Below are 26,734 nucleotides of genomic sequence, written 5' to 3'. Positions count from 1 at the left end.
AGTAATTAAGGACTACAGTAATAATAATAATTACTAATAATAGAACCACAACAGCTTCCCAGAATCAAATCAGGATTGCGGCTCCTACATTTTGCTGTACTACTTGAGATTCAATCACTAAATCCTCCAGCCACAGTACAGAAGACAGTGGGGCTTTCCCATTAGGAGTTGCACCTCAGGTGGGAATCAGGCAAAATGTTTACTTCCCCCCTTAAATATGATCCTCGAAATAATATGGACCCAAGTTCACTGTGATTCATAGTTAGAGCTGAACTGTTTCACCTCAGTAAGATTTTCTAAGTGATTGCTACACAAAGGCCTTTAACATATTTAAAAGGCAGAAGATTAAACTCTGTGATCCACAAGTTAGTCTCATGAGTACACAAAAAGTAAGGTGGTGTGCAGTCCTGGGCTCCAGCATTACAGACTATAAAAAGCATATGGAAAGAATAAAGCAATAATGGGTAAGGGGCCCGTGTACCCATCACATGGACTGTCCCCTTCATCTGTGTCATCTTTGCTCAGTACCTGCTCTCAAACTGAATTTTATCTAACAGTTTGACATTTATTAGATTTAAAAAACATTTGGAGAAATTTGATCTAATTCAGTACATGCACATTATTAGTCTTCGGTTAACTGTGTGTGTATTTGATATTTCACAGATTAAGAAGATTTTAAAATGGACAAAACCCTTTTGGAATTGTTTTGATGTCCTTTTCAGCTAGTTTCATGCACAATACTGGTTCAGTTTATAAACTCCAGAGCAGTTCTAATGCCACAGCCTGGCCCCTGCCTCTGCTCTTTCTCGCTCTTGTCCGTGAGATGATCGTCAGGATGTTTTGTTTTATTTGTCTTTAGAGAAGTCATCAGTGATCATAAACATGCGATAAAGTTTTCCTGTTATATAAATACAAGAGTGACCTCAATCTCTTAGACCAATTTTCATTATAATCATAGTGTGTGTGTGTGTGTGTGTGTGTGTATGTGAGAGAGAGAGAGAGAGAGAGAGAGAGAGAGAGAGAGAGAGAGAGAGAGAGAGAGAGGGAGGGAGGGAGGGAGGGAGGGAGGGAGGGAGGGAGGGAGGGAGGGAGGAGAGAGAGAGAGAGAGAGAGAGAGAGAGAGAGAGAGAGAGAGAGAGAGAGAGGATTTTGAGGATTTTGTTAGTCAAATTTGTTCTTTGACAATTTCGTAAATGTATACCTAGGCCAGCCTCAGCTACACAATGAGATCTTGTCTCAAAAGCAAAAGGTCCAGAAAAACAAGGGGGGAGGGAATATTTTGCACTGCAACTCCTCAGAACTAAGTACTTTAGTAATTGTTAAATAACTACTGAAGTAAGAGTTATTGGGAGACAAGGCAATTTGAATTCTAAAATATTTTATGCAGTGATTGTATATATAGGTAAGCAATAATACATAATAACACATGTAGAATCATATCATCCTTCTATGTGTATTGGTAATTAGGATGTTATTTCACTTACTGGCATTTGACACTAAATGCTACACCAGAAAGAAGGAAGGGAACAAGGGAAGGAAGGAGTATGGGGCAATCACCCTCCTAACTTCTTTCAAAAACATCTTTAGTTTATCCAAAGGAACGCCTCGGCAAGAATAGCAGAACCTGGGGTCTTTTAAAGCTGAACCTTCATGAAAATCCACCATAATTTAATAAACTGCGGTGTTGTCCTAGGAAGGAAGTCCCTGTGGATTTTGCTGAGGTCCACTTTTTCTTTTGAGTACGCAAACTTGCCTTTGAAACAAATCTCACATTTTATCTGCTATAGTAACTTGGCGATCTCCATGTGTATCACAACGTGTATGTGCTAATGAAGAAATAGGCCTGTTCATGGGCATGCCCAGAAATGAGGCTTTTTTTTTTTTTTTTTGGCAAGAAGTAGAGAGGATTGTGCCCAAGCAGAATTTATAATGCTTATCTGTGCTGCAGCTTGAATACAGATATGTTAGGACATGTGTAAGACACTGGAGGAATTCCCCCTTAGGCTTGCTGTTGTTAGTACACCTGATTAATGCATAAATATTTATGAACATAGAGGGCTATATTACACTTCATTTACATTTGGGTATTTACATCTCTTTCATGCTAAGGATAGTTACATATTTAAATCGTCATCTTGATGGGATTTTAAATCTGAATCATTCCATTTCCAAGGTTCACATTAACTGTGCTGTGTTTCCTTATCACATTAACCTTCCAGTTTTGTACTCTCAACTTTCCTTATAGCCCCATGAAACCCGACAGTACATATGCACCATATTTTTATTAGCCATTTATCCATCGGATATTTAGGCTGACCTTGGTTCCTTGATATTGTGTAAAGAACAGCTATAAACAGGAATGTGCATGTTTCTCTATAGTACGGTGTCTCCTTCAGTGTATGCCAGGAGTACTGTGTATGGGTCATACGGTGGTACTATCTTCAGTCTGCTGAGAAGCTTCCACACAAATTTCTAGAGTGGCTACACTGGTTTATACTCCCATCCACAGTTGTTAAAGATAATTTTTTCATTAAATTCTTCTCAGCATGCATTGGTTTAATTTTCTTGGTGGTGGGCAATCTTGGTGAAGGTGAAACAACATCTCAAAATCATTTTAATTTTCATTTTGACAGTGATGGCTAGAGATGTTGAATAGTTTAATAAAATGTTTTTGTTCCTTTTTCTTTTTTCTTTTTTTTTGTAAATATTTCCATATATTTTCTCTAGTTGATACTTCTTTTTTTTTCAAATGACTTTATTTTACAAAACAAAGATAAATGTACAGATTTTAAACATTTTTTGCTTAAAATTATATATTTTTGTCAGTACTGTTTTTTCAGATATTAAAATAATTTTTACATAAAACTCTGTGAATATATTTTTTAGTCAGTACTTGATTTTTTCAAGGGCTTGACAGTATGCATTGAAAACCTAATAGTTACAATGAGCGTAAAGTACATGCAAAACAAAACACAACATGGAAATAGTCAAAGTCTTCTTGTTTTGTAAATATATTTTTTTTGTTTTCTTTATTTCTTGAACTTTATACAGTCTGTAAGTTGTTTCTGGTGGAGTGCAAGCCTCTGGGGTTAGCATCCCAATATCAGTGACTGAATATTATGTCTGTTCTTTTGTGACTGGGTTATCTCACTCAAGATGATATTTTCTAGATGCAGCCATTCTCTTAAGAATATGGTTAAGTCATTGTTTCTGGTGGCTGAGTAGTATTCCATTGTGTAAATGTATCACAATTTTTGTATCCATTCATCTTCTGAAAAACATCTGGGTTATTTCCAGCTTCTGGCTATTATAAATAGAGCTGCTATGAACATTGTGGTGCATATATCTTTGTTGTGTATTAAAGTGTCTCTGGGGTATATGCCCAGAAGTGGAATAGCTGGGTCTTCAGGTAGTACTATATCCAATTTTCTGAGGTATCACCAGACTGATTTCCAGAGTGGTTGTATTAGTTTGCAACCCCACCAAGAGTGGAGAAGTGTTCCTCTTTCTCTGCAGCCTCGCCAGCATCTGCTGTCATCTGAGTTTTGGATCTTGGCCAACCTGACTGGTGTGAGGTGGAATCTCAGGGTTGTTTTGATTTGCATTTCCCTGATGGCTAAGGATGTCAAGCACTTCCTCAGATGTTTCTCGGCCATTCGGTGTTCCTCAACTGAGAAGGTTTTGTTTAGCTCTGTACCCCATTTTTTAATAGGGTTATTTGATTCTCTGGTGTCTAGCTTTTTGAGTTCCTTGTATACCTTGGATATTAGGCCTCTATTTGATGTGGTGTTGGTAAAGATTTTTTTCCTATTCTGTTGGTTGCCTTTTTGTTTTCTTGACAATTTCCTTAGTCTTACAGAAACTTTGCAATCTCATTAAGTCCCATTTGTTAATCTTTGACCTTAGAACTTGAGCCATTGGTGTTTTGTTCAGGAAATTTTCTCCTGTGCCTATGTGTTCTAAGGTTTTCCCTACTTTCTCATCTAATAATTTCAGTGTATCTGGTTTAATGTGGAGATCTTTGATCCACTTACACTTGAGCTTTGTACAAGGAGATAAGAAAGGGTCTATTTTCATTCTTTTGCATGCTGAGTGCCAGTTGGACCAGCACCATTTGTTGAATAGGCTGTCCTTTTTCCATTGAATGTTTACTGCTCCTTTGTCAAAAATCAGGTGACCATATACATGAGGGCTCATTTCTGGATCTTCTATTCTATTCCATTGATCCACATGCCTATTTCTGTACCAGTACCATGCAGTTTTAACACAATTGCCTTGTAATATAGCTTAGGGTCAGGAATAGTGATTCCCGCAGATGTTTATTTGTTGTTGAGGATGGATTTCGCTATTCTAGGTCTTTTGTTATTCCATATGAAATTGCACATTGATCTTTCCAATTCCATGAAGAACTGGGTTGGAATTTTGATGGGGATTGCATTGAATCTGTAGATTGCTTTTGGTAGGATGGCCATTTTTAAGATGTTGATCTTTCCAATCCATGAGCATGGGAGATCTTTCCATTTTCTGAGATCCTCCTCAATTTCCTTCTTTAGAGGTTTGAAGTTCTTGTCATACAGATCCTTCACTTGCTTAGTTAGAGTCACACCAAGGTATTTCATAGTTTTTGTGACGATTGTGAAGGGTACCTTTTCCCTAATTTCTTTCTTCACATGTTTGTCCTTTGAGTATAGGAAGGCTACTGATTTGATCAAGTTAATTTTGTATCCAGCCACTTTGCTGAACTTGTTTATCAGCTGTAAGAGTTCTCTGGTGGAATTTTTGGGGTCACTCAAGTACACTATCATGTCATCAGCAAAGAGTGATGTTTTTATCTCTTCCTTTCTGATTTGTATCCCCTTGATCTCCTTTTGCTGTCTAATTGCTCCAGCCAGGACTTCTAGTACTATGTTGAATAGGTAGGGAGAGAGTGGGCAGCCTTGTCGAGTCCCTGATTTTAGTGGGATTGCTTCAAGTTTCTCGCCATTAAGTTTGATGTTGGCTGTTGGTTTGCTGTATATTGCTTTTATTATGTTTAGGTATGCACCTTGGATTCCTGTTCTTTCCAGGACTTTTAACATGAAGGGGTGTTGGATTTTGTCAAATGCTTTCTCAGCATCTAGTGAGATGACCATGTGATTTTGATCTTTGAGTTTGTTTATATGGTGGATTACATTGATGGATTTCCTTATATTAAAAGATCCCTACATCCCAGGGATGAAGCCTACTTGGTCATGATGAATGATCGTTTTAATGTGTTCTTGGATTCGGTTTGCAAGGATTTTGTTGAGTATTTTTACATCAATGTTCATAAGTGAGATTGGTCTGAAGTTCTCTTTCCTTGTAGGGTCTTTGTTAGGTTTAGGTACGAGAGTTATTGTAGCCTCAAAAAATGAGTTAGGTAGTATTCCATCTGATTCTACCTTTTGGAATAGTTTGTAGAGTATTGGTGTTATATCCCCAATAAATGTCTGGTAAAATTCTGCACTGAAATGCTAAACCCAGAGGCTTGCACTCCCCCAGAATCAACTCACAGACTGTATGAAGTTCAAGAAATAAAGAAAACAAAAAAAATATACATATCTTTACAAAACAAGAAGACTTTGACTATTTCCATGTTGCGTTTTGTTTTGCATGTACTTTACGCTTATTGTAACTATTAGGTTTTCAATGCATACTGTCAAGCCCTTGAAAAAAATCAAGTACTGACTAAAAAATATATTCACATGGTTTTATGTAAAACTTATTTTAATGTCTGAAAAAATAGTACTGACAAAAATGTATAATTTTAAGCAAAAAATGTTTAAAATCTGTACATTTATCTTTGTTTTGTAAAATAAAGTCGTTTAAAAAAAAAAATTCTGCACTGAACCCGTCTGGACCTGGGCTTTTTTTGGTTGGGAGTCTTTTGATGACTTCTTCTATTTCTTTAGGTGTTATAGGGTTATTTAGATGGTTTACTTGGTCCTGGTTTAACTTTGGGATCTTGTATCTGTCTAGGAATTCATCCATTTCCTCCAAATTTTCCAGTTTTGTGGAGTATAAGTTTTTGTAGTAGGATCTGATGATTTCTTGAATTTCCTCAGTTTCAGTTGTTATGTCCCCACTCTCATTTCTGATTTTGTTAATTTGTATACTCTCTCTTTGCCCTCTAGTTAGTCTGGCTAGGGGTTTATCAATCTTGTTGATTTTCTCAAAGAACCAACTCTTGGTTTTGTTGATTTTTCAATGGTTCTTTTTGATTCTATTTGGTCTATTTCTGCCCTAATTTTGATTATTTCTTGCTGTCTACTCTTTTTGGGTATATCTGCTTCCTTCTGTTCTAGGGCTTTTAGCTGTGCTGTGAGGTTGCTGATGTAAGCTCTCTCCAGTTTCTTTTTGGAAGCACTTAGGGCTATGAGTTTTCCTCTCAGTACTCCTTTCATTGCATCCCATAGGTTTGGGTATGTTGTGTTTTCGTTTTCGTTGAATTCTAGAAAATCCTTAATTCCTTTTTTTATTTCTTCTTTGACCCTGCTATCGTTTAACAGAGCATTGTTTAGTTTCCATGTGTATGTGGGCTTTTTGTTGTCTTTGTTGTTGTTAAAGACCAGCCATAGACCATGGTGATCTGAGAGGATGCATGGGAGTATTTCAATCTTCTTATATCGATTGAGGCTCGCTCTGTGTCTTTTCTTTCTTTTTTAAAAGGACTATTCTGTTCATGTCATTGACCCATTTATTAATCATAATTCACATTTTTTTACTTTTTACTTTTTTGTAGTTCTTTCTATACTCTACACACTAAATGCTTTGTCTGAAGTACAGCTGATAGATATCTTTCTCTTCTTCCCTTTTTCTGAGGTACAGCTGATAGATATCTTTCTCTTCTTCCCTTTGTCTGAAGTACAGCTGATAGATATCTTTCTCTTCTTCCCTTTGTCTGAGGCACAGCTGATAGATATCTTTCTCTTCTTCCCCAGGCTATCTTTTTCTTCTTTTGTGGTTTCTTTGGTTGTACAGCTTTAATTTCATGCAATGCAGTTTGTCAGTTCTTCCTGGTTTCCTACAATTTTAGGGGTCCTACACAGAATATTACTAAGTCACAAAGTATTTCTTCTCTGTTTTCCTTTGCCTGTTCTAACATTTCTGATTTTATAATAAGGACTTTTTTTCATCTTGAATGTATTTTTTTAAGGACATAGGACAGCTATCTAATTTTATCCATCTTCAGGTGGATATGTAATTTTTCCTGTGCCATCTCTTTTCTTATCTTTTAACTTATCAAGCAGGTTTATATATTAATCTACCAACCCACAAATCCTCTACACAATATGCTTACAACCAATAGACAAACTACCCTTCTATATGAGATTAAGAGACCCATAGAAACCATTAGAAATAATAAAAACCTCACCAAGCTAGAGATGTACAGAGAGAAACATACACATTCGCCTTCATCTCTCTTCTTCCTACAATCTCTGTCATTCCTTTTCCAGTTCATATTTTTGACACTTTTCTAAAAACAAAACAAAAAAAAAACCCCAGCTCTTTGTAGCTGTCACTTAATTCATTTTAAAGCAAAGCCAAATCCAATTCTAAATGAGAAAGAACAGAAGTTTTATTGTTCTCAGAGATCTGTGGGTTTCTAATTGAAAATCACCTCTATAATTCTTATCTACATTTATTAACATTGGAAAAATATGTGGAAAATGCTTCATCAATATGTCCCTAAGGAGATGTCTTAGTCGGGGTTTCTATTTCTGCACAAACATCATGTCCAAGAAGCAAGTTTGGGCAAAAGGATTTATTCAGCTTACACTTTCATATTGCTGTTTATCACCAGAGGAAATCAGGACTGGAACTCAAGCAGGTCAGGAAGCAGAAGCTGATGCAGAGGCCATAGAGGGATGTTACTTACTGGCTTGCATCCCAAGGCTTTCTCAGCCTGCTTTCTCATAGAACCCAGTTCTACCAGCCCAGGGATGGCACCACCCACAATGGGCTGGGCCCTCCCTCCTTGGTCACTAGTTGAGAAAATGTCTTACAGCTGGATCTCATGGAGGCTTTTCCTCACCTGAGGCTCCTTTCTCTGTGATAACTCCAGCTTGTGTCAAGTTGATATAAAACCAGCCAGTACAGGAGAGATATTACCTTCTGACTGACGAGTAGAAAAAAGTGTAAGAAACAAATTATTTTTGACAAGGACTTTATTTGACAGGTACAAGATAAGACAAGTCCTGTGATTGGACAGTGAAAATGTAAGGTAGGCACAGTTTTTAGGAGACCATGGAGATAGAAGGGGAAAAAGAAAACATATAGTAGCAAGAGGATGATCAACCCCAGTCTGGCTTTAAATAGTCACAGGCAGCTATGATTTTTAAAGGGATTGATTATCATAGGACAATCTGTCTTATCTGGGTGGGCAGTTTGTATCAGTATCAATTGGCTCTGAGTTTATTGTGTAGATGCTCTGTGAAGTGAGAATTTCTTGATATAAATCTGATTGATAAATTGCAAGCTTCAAGAGTTTTTGTTGTCTGTGGTGGTGGTTTTGTTACTGGGAATTGCAATAATAACCACAGGGGGTGGATGCAGTGAATGTGAGCAGGGTCTGCAGCAGAGAGCCACGTGATAGGCAGTCTCTGCATGGGGCTGGTGTGCCAGCAACCTGTCATAAGACTAACCATGGAGGTGGAGAGACCACTAAGGACAGAGAGTATCAGGAGGTAGCATAGCATGGTACCTGAAACCATTCATGATTTTCTAGTATTTACCACTACAGGTGGTGCACAACATATTCTATTGACTTAACAAAGTGATGGACTGGGTGTCAGGTGTTATTTTGTACTTTTTAAATTACAGAATAGTAATGGTTGTACTCAGCTTACATTTGAGTAGAGAAGTTCTTTTTTTTTTTTTTTTTTTTTTCAATTAGACAGAAAGGGTCAAATGTGGTTGACATCTATATGCAGGTCAGGGCAGGCACAAGGTAAAGCAAGGCCAGTGATTAGACAGTGAAAAAGTAAGACAGGCACAGAGCTTTTGAGAGGCCAGGGAGATAGGAGAAGGGAGAAGAAGAGAAGATGGAGGATGACAAGGAGGATGACCCGCCCCCATGTGGCTTTACATAGCCACAAATAGCTATGAATATCTTATAAGGGATACTGTTTTACTGTAAATTCTGATTTGATAGGGCGGTTTGGAAAAATTGAGAAGGGAGTTCAGTTCCTTCCTCTATACTTACAAATATATTTGTATTGGCAACAAATCTCAGAGCAATCGTGTCATACTGTCCCATTGTTACCTTTTCCTGCCTTGTTATAATTTGGGTTCTTGGATGTCTACTAAGGGCACAGCTTGGCATTTTTGAGAGTTCACAGAACCCTTGAGAGGTGAAATTAAACAGGAATATTTTATTGAGATGAAGTTAAATCACTGAGGTCATGCCTGCAGGGGATCTTCCTCTTCTTCGACTTCCTGGCAGCTAAGGAAGTCACTTTACCTGCCTTTAACTTTCATGGTTATGTCTTGCCGTTTTACTGTCTAGAGGTTATGGACTTAACTAACCATATATGGAGAGTTCTGACTGATTGTTTTATTTGACTCTGTTGATTAAGTCTGGTATTTTGCCATGGTGACTGAAAGCTGACTGATACATATCTCTTCTGAGGTATTAAGAAAGACAATGAAAAAATAGCTTGTAACTATAACCATTATCTGCCAGCTGGTCCCTGGAGGAAAAATGACTTTGTGGACATGACAGCTAAAAGACAAAGATTTTTTTTTTCCTGTGTGAATTCTGGGAAGAGGCTGACAAAGGTGAATCAGGTCCAGGTTCCAGATCAGCTTCCAAGTTTTCATCACACAGAAACTACAGGATCTTGCTAAAGAGTTTGTGTGATAATTTGTAGTTCAATAGGGAAGTCTCAGCTGTGTCTCGGAAGTCAGCCTGGTAGTGAGATTTCATAGCAGTAGAATTCTATTTTCCCTCTTCATCTCAAAACAACTGTTTAGCATCTATATTATATATGAACATCCTATATAAACTTTTTTTTGAGAATTAAAATTTTACTAAGGCTACTGTTTACCACATATGCTGTTTAGGCTAAATACACTTATTTATTTGTATACTTATTAATTTATTTACATCCGCTTTCTGGTTCCCCCTCACAGAATCCCTTCTCCCATTCCCCCTCCTCTTCTCCTCTGAGACAGTGGGGTTCCCCTGGGTATCCTTCCACTGTGGTGCTTCAAGTCTCTGCCATATTAGGTGCATCATCTCACATGGAGGCCAGACAAGTCAACCATAGAGACAAACCTGCACATCTGCTACATATGTGCCAGGGCCTTTTTACACTTTAAGTTTTTAGATGAAATTCATACATTTGTACTGTAGTGACATAATTTCCATCCTATTTCTCCCTTCTGCCACCTCTCCTGTCCCCCACTTTCTCTCAAATGGTGAATCATATAAATATGTATATGTATATGTATATGTATATGTATATGTATATGTATATGTATATGTATATGTATATGTATATGTATATGTATATGTATATGTATATGTATATGTATATGTATATGTATATGTATATGTATATGTATATGATGTATATGTTTTTGTGTGTGTGTGTGTGTGTGTGTGTGTGTATGCACTTACTGTTGCTGAGCTTTACATGTGCATATGGCTGATCATTTGGGATTGGATGACGTACTAAGAATCTTAGCTCTTCTTTAATTCTTGTTTTCTGAAAATTCCATCAGTGATATCTTTAAAATATATAAAGAATCAGAGCAAACATTGTTCTTACTGGTGATGTACAAGTCCATGGGACCAGCATCTCTCATTTGAGTTGCTGCTGTGGGTTTCTTGGCAGTGTACTACTTGCTCTTATTCCCATGCTGCGCTGGTTCATTGACTTCTTAAGAAGGTGATCCTTGTATAGGATTATTACTTCCCAGAGATCAAAACTTTATAATGCCCCCCCCCTTTTTTTACTGAGAATTAAATGAAATCTTTACTATGGCTTGCTGGGATACAGTCTATAATTTGTTTTATACATTTCTTATGACGTCATTATCTTTTCCCCCATGTATGCTCTATACATTGTCCTCATCAAACTCCTGTTTTCTGCAAGTACATCACTGCTCCAACTTTCAGTCCCTTAGGCTCATTGTTCTTTTTTGCTGGTTGAAGAATGACCTTAGATCCCTACAGAGCTTCATGTTGTTCATTTGAAATGTGTTTCCAGTTCAGTGTAATCTAATCATCTTTCTTACACTCTGAGAAGTCTGCTCTCTTCTCCAGTATTTTACAATGCAGTATAAACGCGTGTATTGTCTACTATGTCTTTCTTTCCTACTGAAAGCCATGAGGGAAGAGTATTGCTTACATATTGCTGTATGTATTAATGCTACATCTCTTGTACCTAAAATAGTCTCTGGAACACAGCAGATGTTTAATGTACATGTGCTTAATGTGTGAAATAATTTAGCTCACTTGATGTGTTCTCTTCTCACTATATATTTTTACACTTTGATATTAAAAAAATTAAAGTATAGTTGTATTGCTTTTCTTGCTGCATCCTACATAGCATGGTCTTGAAAACCTGACTTGATTCACAGGGGAATGAAGAAAGGACAGCACACACCAACATAAGTATAGAAAAGCTGGGATCTGTCTCAGCCATGATGGATACTCACCATCAGTAATAGCAACCAGGAAGCTGAGCCCATTCGTTTCATACATCTGAAGTGGGAAAGAAGGTTTATTGTATACAGCTGAACATGGAGGCAGAGGCACAATCTTAGCCCTCAGCCATCCCAGAAAACGAAGCTGCAGTTGATCACTTTGTCAACCTTCATTTGAATACACTCAGACTTGGGCCAGAGGAAGGCTAGGCTATACCTCTTATTCTCACCGAGTAAAGGCTTTGCCATTTGCATCAGTCTGAAGCATTGAAGTGGTTGACATGGCTGTGTTCAGGTCAACAGCATTTGTTCACTCACAACCTCATCTGTTCCCCACACCTTCACTCAGCACTTCCTCTGCCCCTCACATTCCTGACCCTCATATCATGCTTTCTCTACTCCCAAAAGTTTTACATGTCTCCTGCCCAACTTCTCAAATTCATTGTCTTATATTCCTTCCTTCCTTCCTCCTCCTCCTCCTCCTCCTCCTCTTCTCCTCCTCCTCCTCCTCCTCCTCCTTCTTCTTCTTCTTCTTCTTCTTCTTCTTCTTCTTCTTCTTCTTCTTCTTCTTCTTCTTCTTCTATCTCTCTCTCTCTCTCATACACACACACACACACACACACACACACACACACACACACACCTGCACTCACAGCAACTAGAGTCTGTTTAGTATTACTTGAATGTATATATATATAGTACTGAGCCCTTGTCATTGAATAATTAGGTAGTTCATCCCCAGGAAAGAATAATTCTCCCTCTCTTATCATCATTAACTACCTCTTCTTCTATGGTTTGATCCATGTAAGATTTTCTCCATCCACACTGGCAGGTTATTTCATGTTGATAATGTTCAGATTTTGTTTTGGCAGTAATACTAATAGATAGTTCATAGGTGTGACTCCCCTGTCATGCCTAGGAGATACAATATTGCAGCACACTTCCTGGTTCTCTATTCTTACAATCCTTATTTCATCTTTTCCATGGTGTTCCCTGATGTAGGAGTTGTGCTGTAGATATGTTGAGGCTTTCTATAGTGGTCTCTGTCTTCTGTATAAGGAAACTTCTTTGATGCAGGGTAAGAACCACAATTAGTTTGGGGTATAAAGATATGGATTTAGAATGAACTTCAGCATTACATTAGCCTACAAAGTGTCAGTGCTAGATGCTCCCCTAAGATTCATGAACTCAGTACCCATGGGTAATTAGATAGTTAGATAATACTAGGCATGTTCCCCCTCCTGTTGAGCAACTCTTAAGTCTAGTAAGACGGCATTAGTTACTATCAATTTATAAGTACTAATATTTCATCTTTGGGAATATCCTGTCATGAGGTTCATTGTTGTAGCTCATAGTCATCACAGTTGGGTAAGATTATCAACTTCTTTCCTCCATGGCAGCTTGCGTAGCCCCTTCTGGCACTTTGATAGCTGGTTCCCCAGGAAAAAGGTTTGGGTCAGTTCCAGCTGAATGCCTATGGGTCCTGTGTCCAAGGTACTTGACTTCTTCAATTAGAAGGATTTACTTTCAACTTTTAGGAGACAAAAAAGAGTAACAGCAATTATGTGCATTGCTTTGAGAATCTCTTGTACTCTCTCCCCTGACCAACAGCTCAAAGGGGAATGTCTTATGCCTGGTAATGAGATTTTTGTTAGCTTCTAATGGAACATTAAACATGCTCTGTTTTCAATCCTTTTTGAGGGGATGTATGAGTCTTCTTGAGGTAAACAATGTAATAATTCTAATAATAATAATCCAGAAATTTAAATAATACTAATCCAGAAAATAAAATATTTTGAAGAGATTGATGGATTTTTAAAGAATGTGGAGGAAGCCACCCAAATTTCCTTTATATTTAAACAAAGTAACTTGGTTACTAAATGTACTTGCAAATAGAGCTTCTGGAGGAGGTGAGGTTCTCCTTTTTGGATTTTCAGCATTCAGGGACTTGTTGCTGAATGCTCTGATGTGGTCATGATGATTTCATAGTCCGCCATCAAGGATCCAGTACTGGACATATGTGGTTCTAAAGATTAAAAAATAATTTTCTGAAAAATTATGAAATTAATATGACCAAATTCTTGAAATATCTTATGTTTTTCTTCTCCAGTGTAACTAAAATGTAACAGGATAACAATCGCCTTCACATGCAGAGCTATCCCATACTCTAACATTAAAGGAAGGTGCTGTATAGCTTTTTCTTATACCCTTCAGTCTTCCTCTGCTTTATTGTCTTCTAAACCAGGTATTTCTAGCTGATAAAAGCTTATTTTGATGACAAAAGTTTACTTGACATCCCCTAAGTGCCCCAGCATTTCATCAGTCCATGTCACTGAAGTCACTCACAAACAAAAGTGTCCTCTAGCTTGATTTCTGACAAAACTGAGGGCATGTTTTACAGTCTTCTAGTTTTTCTTTCTCATCTCTCAAATGTAAAAGCGTAACACATTTTTTAATCTCACTGTGAAAATACCAGTATTCCTGCAACATAAATGTCGTGTCATTTTATATGTTACAGAGAACAACCAGGCCCTGCTCTGCTTCCTAATCTGATTATTTATTGCAAAAGATCTATATTCAGTTCAGGAAATTGATGTAGTCTGTCTGCTATTTTGTTGGTATTGTCTGTTGTATTTGATCGCATCTATGGACTTTGCTGCTTTCACGGAATGTTTTTAGTTTGATATATATAATAAATATGTATATCAATTATATATTATAACACATACATTGTATATGTATATATTCTAATATATAATGAATATGTGTATATTATAATTAATATAATGTATATATAATATATTATGATCAAAATATACATGCATATGTTGACCTCATTAAGATCATTATTTTACTGTTATTATTGAGTTGTTCATTGGTAGGCTCTTGTCTCTTCAAATCATTGTTTTGAAATCTCTTTTCAGCACTTTATAGATTTGTTTAATATTGAAGACTATTACGAAAATACTATGTTTCTTTGAAAGCATGTCTTGAGTCTGTATATTGATATCTGTGAAGTCAGTCACTTATTTCAAAGTTCTGAAGAATTTTCAATGTCAAGATATTCTCCTCTCTATAATATGGGTATTTGCTGAGCAAGGTCCTTTGGCTTGGTTCTGATGAGGCCTTAAATGTAGTGTGTCTTAGTCAGAGTTTCTATTCCTGCACAAAACATCATGACCAAGAAGCAAGTTGGGGAGAAAAGGGTTTATTCAGCTTATACTTTTATATTGCTGTTCATCACCAAAGAAGTCAGGACTGGAACCCAAGCAGGTCAGGAATCAGGAGCTGATGCAGAGGCCATGGAGGAATGTTACTTACTGGCTTGCTTCCCCTGGCTTTCTCAGCATGCTTTATTATAGAACACATGTCTACCAGCCCAGGGATGGCACCACCCACAATGGGCTGTGCTCTCCCCCCTTGATCTCTGGTTGAGAAAATGCCTTACAGCTGGATCTCATGGAGACAGTTTCTCAACTCAGGCTCCTTTCTCTGTGATAACTCCAGCTTGTGTCAAGTTTACACAAAACCAGCCAGTACAATTGACCCCTTGTCGACTTGACACACAAATACATCACTATTAAGTCTCAACCCTTAATTTCTTATTCATCCCCAAGATCTAAATAACCTTAAGAGTCCCACAGTCTTTACAAATTATTACATATTAAAATTGCAATCCCTTTAAAATAACCAATCTCTTTTAAATATCAAAGGTTTTTTTTTTTTTTTTTTTTTTTTTTTTTTTTTTTTTTTTTTTTTTTACAATTTAAAGTCTCTTTTCTGTGGGCTCTACTTCTTCCTTCAAGAGGGAAAGATATCAGGGCACAGTCACAATCAAAGCAAAATTAATCTCAAACCACCCAATGTCTGAGAATCCACTTATAAACTCCTAGGCTCCTCCAAGGGCTTGGGTCACTTCTCCAGCTCTGCCCTTTGTAGCACACACTTTGTCTTCTAGGCTCCAGCTGCCTGTTCTCCCCTGCTGCTGCTCTTGGTGGTCACCTCATGGTACTGACATTTCCAAAACACTACTGTCAGTCCTGGGGCACTAATTGCCACTGAGGATACACCTTCACCAATGGCCTTCCATATCCTCTCACAGTGCTGAGCCTCTTCCATATCCTCTCACAGTACCGAGACTCAGTTGCTCTTTATGACCTCTTCATTACTTCAAAACCAGTACCACCTGGGTGACTCCTGCACATTACCAAGTCCAGCCACATCACAAGGTACAGTCTTGGCTATCTCTGGAACACAGCCTCTTTGTGCTCTCAGAAAACACTTTCCAGATTTCACCTCAGTGATGCTGGTCTCTTCTTAAGCACCACTAATTTCTTAGCTCCAGCTGACCAGCATCAATAGTCCCAGTAATGCAAAGGTTTTGCTTTAGTCATTCTGGTATCTTGTTAATCACAGGTGATTCTTCAGCCCCAGCTCACCAAAACAGAAACTTCACAATCAAAATAGCAGCAGCCCTAATAAGTTGAGTAAACGATGTGAGAGTAACTAATCACTTTCTGGTGGTATGTAAGGCCTGATTCACAAGATTGAACACATACCTGGCACAGTTAAAAATGACAAAAAAGAAAAAAGAAAAAAAAAGAGAAATCAATGGCTAAAGAAGTCACATGCCCTCGGCGAGACTACACTATTTTTCTGCTAAATTTACAAAGATTAGCCTGTCTGAATCTCTCATCCCACATCAGAGAAACTTCCTTTTGGTGATGACTATAAAGAACTCCAATTTCTATAAGTACAGAGAACAAGAGACTCTCAGTAACCAACCCTAGGGACGTCTGTATGTCCATCTCTGCTCTCTAAGTCCAGGGATCACTGTGGAAGAGGTAGAAATGTCTTGCGACCCAAAACTGGTGGATTACTACAACAAAATATGTTCTGGATGTAAGAGCACAGTTGTACATATGAATGCAGCAGGTGTGGAGTATGCACAAGATATATGTCACATCTTAGCTCGGTAGAGGTGGTTAGGAAGTTCACCCCTATTTGAGGAGTATTGGCAACTGGTGACTGCTAGGACTAGAGAGTACATTTCCTTTAGCAACGTGGTCCCTGAAAGATTTCCCATGCTCAAGTACATGTGGTACCAAACCCATGCAAATACAGATAACACTAACTAGAATGAGTGGGATTAAAATGCAGAGCAGGTGAGGTTGGGAAGGAGAGAACAGTAATGGGAAGTTGGGGAAGGTAATGGAAGAAAAAAAATGGAGGATGTATTTAGTTAAAACTCATTGTATACCTATATAAAATGCTCAAGCAATAAAACAAAAGGAAAATCAATCATGGGATTACTAAGTAATTTAATCTTCACAACAATCTTGAGAGTTGGGGGATATAAAACCACCCCAATTATGTAGATAAGGGATTCTCAGAGATCCCTCTGAGGTATAGAGCCAATTCATGTTCAAATAAAATTCTGAAGCCTGGGTTTCTTTCTTTCTTTCTTTCTTTGTAAGGCTGGGGGTCTAGTGCTAAATTTTCTGCTCTTTAAAACAGTTTCCCTATGCACATTACTACAACAGCTGTTCATGTTTTATTTATATGCATAGTCTCAAGGGATTGTACCTTTTTTTATTGAATAGAATAAAAAATTTCTTTTTAGATTTAGGTGTTCTACACCTATTATCTTCACTACAATCAAGATTTTATTTTAGATGTGTGGAAAGACTGAGCAATAGTCAGCTAAAGCAGGAAGAAAATTGGAGCAGTAAAAAGTAACAGACACATATCTCTGATGTGTGTTCTTTATCTGGCAAATCCCAAACCAATAATTAATACTGTGAATGATCAACTCTGAACATCATATTATGAACTTATAGATTACATTAAACAAAATATGATAGTTGTCTTTCCTCTACCTCTTAGGCCATCTGAAGAATTACATTAATAGACGAAATCATAAATAGAACAAAACATTAAAAAATGTCTGAAATTAACTTGGGAAATGATCACAGCAAAGGAGAAATGAATTCAATGTTCCTGCTTGTGTGTTTATAGAACAATGGCAATCAAATTAAAAGAGGTTTTTAATTTGAGAACATAGGAAAGGTTGGAGAGAAAACACCTGGGAAGAGTTGGAAGAAGGAAAGGTTGGTGTGTGTGTGTGTGTGTGTGTGTGTGTGTGTGTGTGTGTGAAGTAATTCTATTCAATTAAAAATTTAAATGTAAACTATTTTTAAGAGTAAATAATAAAAAGTCCAATTGGAAAGATACTCTTTTCCATTTAACAGCCAAAAGATGGTTCAATTGGTGGAGTGTTTCCTTTTCTATATATTTTATATACTTCCAAGTTTTTGTCTCCATTTACCTTTAACATAAGGAGAATAAAAAAAAACCAAACATTGTCTCCCTTAAGAAAGCTATAGAACAAACATACTTTATTATTTTCTTTAAAGCAGGGGTAATACAAAGTACTTTAAAATCATATGGCATTTCTTTCTTTCTTTCTTTCTTTTTTTTTTTTTACTTGCCATTAATAGCCTGTGGAAGTCTAGTATTTCTTTTCCTTACAACTTTATTTTTTTAAAAAAGAGAGATACATGTACAGATTTTTAAGAGCATTTGGAATAAAACTATGTGAATATATTTTTGTCAGTACTTGATTGTTTTAAAGGTTTGATAGTATGCATTGAAATCTTACTAGTTACCATAAGCATAAAGTACATGTAAAACAAACCATAACATGGAAATAGTCAAAGTTTTCTTGGTGTGTAAAGATTAAACATAATGATTTTTAAATACCAAAAATTGCCACGAGGCTATATTCTTAGCTCTTGAGTTATTAACGATTTAAGGTCTAGGTATACCACACTCTAAGAGGGTACTATACACTTGTTGTTGCTTTTTATTTTTTTCTAAGAAGGACTGACACTTCCATATTTTGGGCTTTCTTTTTTTGAGCTTCATATGATCTGTGAGTTGTTTCTGGGGCATGCAGAGCTTCCTGGGGTTAGTATCCAATTATCAGTGACTGCATATATATCTGTTCTTTTGTGACAGGGTTACCTCACTCAGGATGATATTCTCTATATGCATCCATTTTCCTAGGAATTTCATAAAGTCATTGTTTCTAGTAGTTGAGTAGTACTCCATTGTGTAAATGTACCACAATTTTTGTATCCATTCATGTACTGAAAGACATCTGGGTTCTTTCCAGATTTTGGCTATTATAAATAGGGCTGCTATGAACATTGTGGTGCATGTGTCCTTATTGTATTTTGGAGCATCTCTGAGGTATATGCCCAGAAGTGGAATAACTGGGTTCTCAGGTAGTACTATGTCCAATTTTCTGAGGAACCGCCAGACTGATTTCCAGAGTGGTTGTACCAGCTTACAACCCCAGCAACAGTGGAGGAGTGTTCCTCTTTCTCTGAATCCTCACCAGCATCTGCTGTCATCTGAGTTTTTTATTCATAAGGCATTTCTGTTTGTCTCGAGCTCATATGTGTGGATTTCATGATGAAGAATTAATAAGAATATTTAAAGGCCCTAGGGATTTAAATAACATCAAAATAAAATTATCTTTATAAAAATCTGAACTAATTATATGCATAAAATGCACATAACACATGAAACAAAACATCTGTTGCTACATATCTGACAGATGAGTTATACAGAAAACACATAAAGATCTGAAAAAATTAACAGCCATGAGACCAAACAGCTTAGTCACTGACTACCTCAAGGACTACAAACCAATAAATATGTCTCATCCAGCTGATGGGAATGGTAGCACATCTGTTATAGTAGAACTTGGGAGCCTAAAACAGGACAGTTTCTCAAGTCTGAGGCTGGTTTGGACTTTATAGTGAGTTCTAGGACAGTCTAGACAATGGAATGAGACCTTTTAGCAAGAAAGCAAGTAATAAAATGAAAATAAAATAAGGTATAAAAATTAACAAAGTATATTTTATACTTATGAATGTTTTGAATACTTTTTTTTTCTATTATGATCATTTCTAATATTTTATAGCAGCTTACCCAACATGGTAATTTACAGGCTTCTGACTACTTTGTGGATTTTATGAACCTATTACTTATTCAGAATATTATAGGGTTTTTTTTTTAATTTGATAAAGTGTCTGTAATAAACAACTCACAGGAAGAAAGGTTTTCATTAACCCATAATTTCAGACATATCTATCCACAGAGGACTTGTTCTTTGTTCTTAGAATGCAGTGGTCACGAGGATTGTGGCTGAATGGCATGTCGAGACATTTGTTTTAACCTCATGGGCCTAAAACAGACCAAAAGTGGGCAGGACCAGGCTAGACCCTTCAAGAAATTACTTGCCCTCACCCCCAGTGGTTTACATTAACAGACCAGCCCCGTCCCCTACTGAACTATACAATGGAAGTCATTAAACCTTTATCCCGCCGATAACTTAGCATCCTCATGGTTCACTTATCTCTCAACACTACCATCTGGAGACCAGATCTTCAACACTGGATCACTTGAGGAAGAAATTCACATCAAAACCGTAAGAGGTATGGGTGCACTGAGATCTCGGGTCTGACTCAGTGCGTGGGTTCAGGAGAAGGGGAGAGAACTCTGGCAGGGAGGGCGAACTGCTTCTGCCCCCTCCACTGCTGGTGCTGCTCTGCCTCTGTTTCTACCTCTGCTGCTGTTCCAGTTGCTCCAGCCCGGGCTGAGGCAGCAGAAGACTGACTATCTGGTGAGGGGTGCCTGGTAGCTTCTGGCAGCGATTTCCCGGAGAGCAGATCTCTTCCCCTAGCAGCCTGTTACAGCTCTCATGACAGAAGCTCTCAGCTGATGGAGTAATTCCTGCACATCTTTATTCCTTCTGGATAGGATACTTATATACAGCTTTGGGGTGGGTCCGGGTATGATAGCAGGTACTTCCTATTGGCTTGGCCTGAGAGCTTGGGAATACCTCATTTACATATTTGAGGGCGTGGTCCTGTTTCTATGTGACTGATGGCCACAAACCTCTCTACAGGGGGCTGTGGGGGAGGCCATGAGAGGGGCCTGGCCTGGGAGTTTAGGGAAGCACCTACCATCCCTTAGGGTCACCAGGGGTTTCAACCTATCCTGACCTGTAATTAGGATACCTTTCACAGCCCGCTGTTCCACAAAGATGACCATTACTTCCTAAATGATTAGATAGTACCTGCCTGCTGTTGCTGCAGGTTTTACTTTACACCGCAAACATTTTAGGTAAAAATTCACATCTCGTGAGACAGAAATTATCATTTGAGTCCTATCAGACTGAAAATAAGAGGTCAAAAATAGAAGAAGCTTGTTTTGAAATTAAATATGGCTGTGAGAAGGAGGAGGAGAAGGAGGAGGAGGAGGAGAGAAAGAGAAAGAAGAGGAAGAAGAGGATGAGGAAGAAGAAAAAGAAGAGGAAGAGGAGGAAGAAAACAAGAAAAAGAAGAAGAGGAAGAAGATGAGAAAGAAGAGGAAGAGGAAAAAAGAAGAGGAAAAAGAGGAGGAAGAATGGGAAGAAGGGAAAGAAGAAGAAGAGGAAGAAGAAGAGGAAGAAGAAGAGGAGGAGGAGGAGGAGAAGGAAGAAGAAGAAGAGGAAGAAGAAGAGGAGGAGGAGGAGGAGGAGGAGGAGGAAGAAGAAGAAGAAGAAGAAGAAGAAGAAGAAGAAGAAGAAGAAGAAGAAGAAGAAGAAGAAGAAGAAGAAAAAGAAGAGGAAGAAAAAGAAGAGGAAGAAGAGGAAGAGGAAGAAGAGGAGGAGGAAGAAGAACTCCTTTTCATGGTGCATCTTATGATGTTTACCTACCATCATACTGGATTTGGTGAAACTTAATTCTCATTCATGATTTTCGAAAGGGTCAGGCTGTAGGAGTAAAATCAAGACACCATGGAGAGAGGGGAGCTACAGAAACAGATGAATGACAGACAACCCTAGGTAATACAGAAAATAAATAAGCAAGAAGACTTTCTGTCATGGACCTTGGGAATAAGTTTAGTGTGGGTGAGAAGGACAGCAATGCTCATGGGAACGTGAGACTTTTTCTTCTGGGTGGTGCAGCTTCAATTGTAAGCATATAAGTAGGCATTGGTGACACAAGAAAAATAAAGGTGTGTGTTGTTTCCATCTGCCTCACCTCAGCCACGTAGTAGCTTCATTGATGCCTAACTAGAAGCACTTTCCTTCCTTTAATTGTCTTCCTCTTTCCTAGAAGGGCAACAATTTGTCTGGAGATCTACACAAATGAGCTGCCAATCATTTCTTTGTCCCACACCCGATTGATCACTCAGTGAGATTCAAGGATTAGAGCCGGAATTATGTTTCTCTTTCCATCCCACGCTGCAGCCTCTAGCCAGGCATAAGGCATCATGCTCTTGGTCTTCGACATGACCCCCCTCCCCCGACATACCTGTCGATGCCTTACCTAATCCCCATTCCTACTCATACCTGTGTGATTTATCCTGTATTCACGACCTGATGAAATTCTGGGTGCCCAGTTTCTCCAGGGAAATTTCCACCTCTCCTTAGGATTATAAATAATCATGAGTTTATAGCAACCTATTTTTACTGTGCCCTCCTTTAGAACTGTAGTTTGGAAAAGGCTTCCTGTGTGAATACATTAGAGACACCATGACCAAGGCAACTCTTCTTACAGAAGATAGTACTTAATTGGGGCTGGTATACTGGTTCTGGGGATCAGCCCATTGTCATCATGGCAGGAAGCATGACAGTGAACAAGCAGACAGGCATGGCTCTGGAGGGACTGAGAGTTCTACATCTTGTTCTGATGGCAGCTAGGAGGAGGGTCTCCAAGCCCATCTCCACTGATGCATTTCCTCCAACAAGGCCATGCCTCCTAATGGTGTCACTAGGGACAAACCTATTAAAATTGCCATACTAGTAAGCTTTCACTCCTCAAAATTTTAGTAGTGTAACCTAAACTGGGCACAGCAGCATACCTCTTTAATCCCGGACCTCTCAAGGCACTGTCAGACTTGTAGACTGGGTTGAAGGCAGCCTTGCCTACAAAGCAAGTTCCAAGTAAGTCAAGCTCTGCAATGAGTGTCTGCCTCAATAAACAGTGGAAAAAAATAACGTACTCTTAATAATAAAAAGGTCTCCTGTCATATCCCTTCAAAGGTTAATTGTTTCTCATATAAGCTTTTAAAATTATGCTGCGACAACTTGTTTCTCTGTCTTTCTCCTCTACTAAAGTCCACACATCCTCAAAGCAGGGTATATATCAACACCTCAAGTTAAATCTAATGGCTTGTGAAACACTTGAGTGCCATGGGTAGTAACTTAAGAATCGTTTTTATATTAGTGAACATTGTCAATTCGTATCTGTTAAATAAAATGACATGCTTCCATAAGAAATATGAAAACCCACAGCACTAAATGCTATTTGAGGACTTACAAATTAAATAAACCACAATTCTGTGTTGGATAAAAGATGGTCCAAATGATGTGCTGTCCCTTGAAGAAGTAATACACCAGAAAACCTGGGACAAGTCAGTGGGACTGATCACAGGGGTCATGAGTTCCTAGTGCCATCAAGGATCATCAAATACAACTCTCAAGCTGTGGGCTTTGGCTGGGCATAGCAACAAAATACAAAGTACCCTGCTCATGTCTTAGAAATGATGCTGTTACTTTAAAAATGTCTTCTGTTTATTATATTTTATTTACACATGTGAGTGTTTTGCTTACAAGCATATTTGTGCACCACATGCACACAGAACTTGCAGAGGCCAGAAAAGGGCATGTGGTAACCTGAAACTGTACTTGGAGTTAGTTGTGAGTTGCCATGGTGGATGCTGGAAATTAAATCTGGGACTTCTGGAAGAGTAGCAAATGTTGCTAACCACTGAGCTTTCTTTCTCCACCCTGCATGGTTACTTTAAAAACAAGCCCTTAAGAATTTCTTAATACTGCTTTTTAAATCTTATTAGTTTTTAATTGGTTACAATGTATGGAACTATACAAACTTGTGCTTAAAGTCTCCCTTGTTTAAATGGCATTAAATGTTATTTATAAAGTATCTGCTTTTAAATTTAGCCTTTATATTTCACTAGCAAACTTTGAAGTCGCTAGTGTGCCACAGGAAGATAAGTGCACAGAAAGTAGCACATCAGGAGGACTTAAAATATGGACTGTGCTTGTGGTTTAGGGGCAGGGATACTACACACTACACAATGTGTCTGTCAAGAGTCAAGTAACCCAGTGTGACTTGGTGATACAAATTATTTGACAAACGAACATCAGAATCACACATGAGCTAAATTGTTTTTTTCATTTTTATTGGATATTCTCTGTATTTACATTTCAAATGTTATCCCTTTCCCTCCACTCCCATCCCTCCTCCCCTTCCCTTGCTTCCATAAAGGTGCTCTCTCTCTCAACCACCCTTTCCACCTTGGTGCTTTGGCATTCCCTACATTGGGAAACCGAACCCTCACTGGACCAAAGTCCCCTCCTCCCATTGATGCCAGAGAATGCCATCCTCTGCTGCATATGCACCTGGAGCCATGGGTCTCTCCATGTGTGCTCAGTGGTTGGTGTTTTAGTCCCTGGGAGCTGTGGTGGGTTTGATTGGTTGATATTGTTGTTCTTCCCATGGGGTTTCAGACCGTTTCAATGAGCAAACATTTGAATTGTTGTTATGTTTTTTTCTGTTGTCACAGAACAGTTGAATTTTCAGAAACTGAATATCCACGAATCGAATATCAAAGAAGACAGCAACAGTTTTGGGACCCTATTCGACTAGCTATGTTCACATTGGCAATTGTCGCAATCATAGGAATCACAATTGGCATTGTCACACATTTTGTGGTTGAAGGTTAGTATCCAGGTCACCTTTCTATTGTATAAGTGCACTCTGTTGTTCTTTGATGACATTAAATAGTAAATATAATACTTTAGCAATGCAAAAGTATAGTGTGCTAAGAACAAAAAGTTACATTACACATTTCTAAATAATCAAATTGGCACTACACTGTTAGGCACATGTAAATGAAACACAAAGAAAAATTATGTATATATGTATATATTCATCATAAGAACAAATAATATCAAATTATGAGTTTGCTTGCCTTTCTCAGAATCAATACATTAATGAGCCACACCTAATATGCTTCTGATAGCTGACTCAGTGGAGTATTTAGAAGACCAAGGCAGGAAAGTGACAAGTTCAAGGGCTTTCTAGGTTACTGAGACCAAGGTCAGCCTGGTCAAACAGACAGCCTGCCTCAGAGATTAAGAAATAAAGAATGCCAAGGGTGTATGCTGTTCAGTAGTAGAGCAATTGCCTAGCAGATTTTAGGATACAGTTCAAATCCCCAAGGTCATAAAGAAATAGAGATTGACTGAGACAGAGTGGTGGGGGTTGGGTAGGGGAGAGAGGTGGGTTAGAAGAAGAATGGAAAAGAAATGGGGGAAGGAAGGAAAGGGTAAAAGCTTATAATATAAAAATAGTTAGCCCCCAAAAGTCAGAGCAAACATTTTATCTGAAGGAAAGTCAAATTATTTCATTACTGGCAAGAACATTAACTTCAGAATTAATTTCTATGTTTATGCAAAAATGGTTAGTGTCACAGATAAGTCAGATACACACAGCTAAGTCCACAGTCTTTTGTCTTTGCATATTTATAATCATAAATAACTGTAATTTTGGTTAAAAGGTTTAAGGACTCCCTCCAGTCATAACAATAATACCACAATTGAATAACCTATAAAGAAAAAAATGAAGAATATCTAAAAGTCCCAGCTATTTTTTATTGACTTATTAATACTATTTACTTCATTGTCAAACCCAAATCAAATCACCTTCCATAACTTTATCTTTCTTGTCAACATTGTGGGCTAAAAGTTAATAAAGTGTGTTTATGTTTAAAATACCTTCCTATGCCTGTAGTTTCAGAATCTGGAAGGCTGATTCAGAAGACTCACCAAGACAATCTGGAACACACACCAAATTCCCAGTCAGTATATGCTGTACAGTAAGACTGTATCTTAAAGCCAGTAAAGACAAAAGAACCTACACACACCTTCCACCAATGCTGCAGATGCCCAAGGCAGAAACAGGGAAGGGATAACAAAAATGATGTTCAGAAGTATTTTAAATAAGCTATCATAATTTTTGGGAGAGGCACATATCTAAATCGTCAGAAATTGTGAATGTTACGCAGCAGAAGAGACATGTCAATCATCACTGATAATGTTTTGATGTGGATATAGTACAGATTTTTTGCATGGTCCCTAAGCACAATTATAAAAATCCCTTTAAGAGACAGGAGACAATGTTCAAGGAGGGAAGGCACTAAAACAGAATGGAAGAATGTGTCAGGTGACAGGAGCCAAGGGATGAGGTCACTCTAGCACATGACAAGGCAAAGATTGTCCCAGAAGGACCAAACTTTACTACATGGAGATTTTAAACCTACCAACTGACACGAGATATCCTGCACTGTATGAGAACAAACGTGTGTCGTCTTATATTTGCTCTAATTTACTTGCTGTTTCATGTATTTGTGGACAGGGGGATTACTGAAATTTTTATGTTAAAAGACTATCAGTTGCTATGTATTTTATACATATATTTTAGTATACATGACAGCTGTACCTAGGTTTACGTAGTAAGCATGAAGATGTAAAATTCTTTATCTGTGTAAACCCTGGCCTATGGAGAATCTTCTTTTTATAAATTAGCTGTATATCTTTATTTCTTCTGCATGTCAATTATCAGTGAAACAAACCATCATCAACATTAGCATTTCCCTAATATTTTATCATGGTTAATTTGGTTCAGGTAGGATTAGTATTGCTATTTCAATTTGAGTTGCATTTGCTTGATCATTAATGATGTCGAGAACTGTTGAGGACCGATCCCTAAATCAGTAGGTCACCGTGTCTCCTGTTATTAAGTATCTGTTTAAAAATTTTATCTCATTTTTTTCTTTTCTATTTACTTTTTATATCTTCCTTTCTTTTTCTTTCTTTTTTCTTCCTTTCTTTCTTCCTTGTTGCTGTAAATATTAAAGTGCTTAACTATTTATTTGTGTTTTGACGGCTCCTGCTAAGCACTACAGGGATCTCTAA

At 37.8% G+C, this 26,734-nt stretch overlaps 1 protein-coding gene across 1 annotated transcript in view; it reads left to right on the top strand.

Annotated features, from left to right (window-relative positions):
- LOC308414912 (ovochymase-1-like) overlaps positions 1-26,734 on the top strand; it is a gene marked incomplete at both ends in the record, with an annotated part of 153,473 nt that overhangs the window by 56,447 nt on the left and 70,292 nt on the right. The window contains one exon of the mRNA XM_080910084.1: positions 24,322-24,476. Within this exon, the coding sequence (XP_080766210.1) occupies positions 24,322-24,476 (155 nt within the window). The remainder of the gene's footprint in view (positions 1-24,321; positions 24,477-26,734) is intronic.

The sequence above is a fragment of the Micromys minutus genome (assembly GCF_963924665.1).
Source record: "Micromys minutus genome assembly, chromosome: 1".
Taxonomy (NCBI): domain Eukaryota; kingdom Metazoa; phylum Chordata; class Mammalia; order Rodentia; family Muridae; genus Micromys; species Micromys minutus.
This window is presented reverse-complemented; position numbering and strand designations above follow the sequence as displayed.